We start from the raw sequence: 2,642 nt of genomic DNA, 5'->3' as shown, positions 1-2,642 counted from the left end.
TGTTGGGCTGGTGAGGTCTCACCAGAGAGGAGCAGAGGGGGCTTGTTGCCATGTACAAACAAGCAGCGGCTCAGAAAGGATCCCAGGAGTGCCTGGAAAGGGTCAGTGCAATCAGTCAGACCATCAGCATTACAGCCTGCAGAAAGCACATACACACATCCCACAGAGCATGGGTGTTGTTTAAGCAAAGGGTTTGCAGAGACCATGGAATGGTTCCTGGTGGAGGTGTGACAGTTCCAGCTCCTCAGGCTATGGCACAAATATCCTTCCCCATCCCTCTTCCCTCACCTCTCACCACAAGGCTCCTTCTGCTCTCCCAGCCCACCCACCCTTAGGCTGAATTCAAGAGACCTTTCTCAGCAGAGGGGTCAAAGATTGCGGAGCTCCTGCCGCAAAGCTCAACTCCAGAAAAACACTTTATGACCAAGAGACACCCCCTCTGAAATGCTAGAGAATGTGTGAAGGAGATGGAGGGACAATCACTGTGATCCATCCTCCTTTGAGAGCAACACTGACCTTCTTCCTGTCGTCCTTCCTGTCGAAGGCACACTGCTGCTTGCACTGCTCGCAGGAGTGCGGGGGCCCGTACTTCTTCTCCGAGTTTGTGCACCGCTGGCACTTGTTTCCAATAAACGCCGCAATGATGTTGCAGTACTGGCAGGGTTTGGGCTGTAAGAACCGAGAAACAGAGACACACCTTTAGAAAATACACATCACCAAAATAGAAACAATCAAAGTCACTTCTTCAGATTTCAGACAAGCAGGAAAGAAAGATCTATCACTGCCTCCCGCAGCAATCTCGGTTTCTGTAAGCGTGCTCTTGTTTCTGTTGGGTATTGAACAGCTCACTGCCTGGCCTCCAGTGAGGCAGAGCTGCTCTTTGCTGTGCTAAAAGAAGAGAAAAAGCAAAAGCTTCATGCTTGAGGGACCCATATTACTGATCAGTCATGCTATTACAGCAGAGCCAGCCCACAAACCGCTCTGTGGTTCGGCAGGATAGAGACAAGGAAGATGAAAGGAGGAGGCTGCGAACGAGCCCTGCTCACTTACTGTCCCGTAGAGCTTCACGTTCTGAGCACACTTCTTGCATATCGTGTTGGTTTTGCTGTTGAAAAGAAGGACAGAACATTCTGTTAACTTTTCCCCAAAGAAAATTAAAGCTCTGTGGCTAGGATCCCGTCTCCCCCAGGCCCTGTCTCTGCTCTAAGACTGTGCGCATCTTCTCCAGGGACTGATATCAAAGTGCACCTCCTATCCCCGTCTGGGTGAGGATAATTTACCAAAAAGTGGGATTTCTAGGAAATGTCTGTAACTGAGGCGTCCCCAGATGACACCAGAATTTTGTCCTTACAAATACAGGAGTCTGGTCACTGGCTAAGTGGCAGCAGGTGTGATTCAGCACCCGTGACAGCCTCGGGTCTGGAGGAGGTTAAGGCAGGTCAGGACAGAGGTGTATTTGTTCAATAAACACAGGAAAGAACAATCCAGTACCCGCACTTGGCTTCTGGGTTTGCTGCTCCTTCCTCTGGCAGCTACAGAACATGCAAAAAGGCAAAAGGAAATAACTTTTGGATACCAGAAATCAGTTAAGAGGAAAATTTGTGGGCAGACACACTTAGATCCTTCACCGGGAGATGCACCTGAGCACTGGCCACAAACAAAAACGAAGCAAAAGGTGCAAATCCGAGGACACTGCGGAGACCCAGCGACTTGCCCAGCAGACCTTCGGAGAAGCCAAAGTTCCCCCAACTCTTCCACAGCAACAACTGACAGGTTAAGGCTCAGTCCTTGAAGGCATGGAAACATTCCAGTTGTTGGGTACATCTGCTCGATAGGAAGCCCCCGTCTCCCCGGTTCAGGGGGCATTTACCTTTCCTGCTGGAATTCAGTCCTGCAGTAAGTGCATTTCACGATGGGATGCGCAATCCGACACTCCTGCAACAACAGGAGTGCGGGGTGAGCTGCAGCCCTGCTCCCAGGCACCGTTTCCCCATGTCCCAGGTCACCCGCTGACCTCCACCCCCACGCCCATCAAACTCAAAACACTTCCTCCCCGCACAGCCACGCTGCTTTTGGGAGGGCTGAGAGCAGAGGAAGGGTGACAGCATCCGCATGTGTCACAGGTGAGCCAGCAGCAAACTGAGCTGCAGAACAAGGGCTTATTTGTGCCCAACGCCCACAGACAAGGGTCACGCTGGTTGGCCTCACCTCCCTGGGCAGGGTCACAAGCCCTGCCGTGGTTATTCATGCCTCCGCCCTCCACCAGCTTCCTATGGCCCCACTCTCCTGGCAGCCACGCTTCGGAGGTTCCCCTGTGCTCACCAAGCTCTGCCCCGGCTGCTTCAGCAACCCCAGGATACTCCCTTTCCTGCCCCCCCATTCCCTGGCTCACCCCCGATCTCATTCTCACTCACCCAAATTGCTCCACACAACCAGACTGTCTCCCCAAACCCACCTTAGCCCTTCAAGATACCATAAGACCTCCCCCCAAATGTCCCCAGACCCTCCCAAACAGCCCGGGATGCCCCAAACACCCCAGGCCTCTCTCCTGGCTAATGGGGTCCCTCACCAACAGCCCTTCAGTTGCCCCCAGGCCTTTCCTCATGAACAGCACACATGGACCCACGACTCTCACCCTCCAA

At 53.0% G+C, this 2,642-nt stretch overlaps 1 protein-coding gene across 1 annotated transcript in view; it reads right to left on the bottom strand.

The window, feature by feature from the left end:
• FAM76A (family with sequence similarity 76, member A) overlaps positions 1–1,935 on the bottom strand; it is a gene marked incomplete at its 5' end in the record, with an annotated part of 11,143 nt that extends 9,208 nt beyond the window's left edge. Inside the window, 3 exons of the mRNA XM_010134841.1 lie at positions 517–669; positions 1,051–1,105; positions 1,871–1,935. Coding sequence (XP_010133143.1) covers positions 517–669; positions 1,051–1,105; positions 1,871–1,935 — 273 coding nt within the window. The remainder of the gene's footprint in view (positions 1–516; positions 670–1,050; positions 1,106–1,870) is intronic.
• Between the last annotated feature and the right edge of the window lie 707 nt (positions 1,936–2,642).

The sequence above is a fragment of the Buceros rhinoceros genome, unplaced genomic scaffold, assembly GCF_000710305.1.
Source record: "Buceros rhinoceros silvestris isolate BGI_N320 unplaced genomic scaffold, ASM71030v1 scaffold37414, whole genome shotgun sequence".
In the NCBI taxonomy this organism is placed as follows: Eukaryota; Metazoa; Chordata; class Aves; order Bucerotiformes; family Bucerotidae; genus Buceros; species Buceros rhinoceros.
The sequence above is the reverse complement of the archived record's forward strand: the minus strand, read 5'-3'. Positions and strand labels throughout refer to the sequence as shown.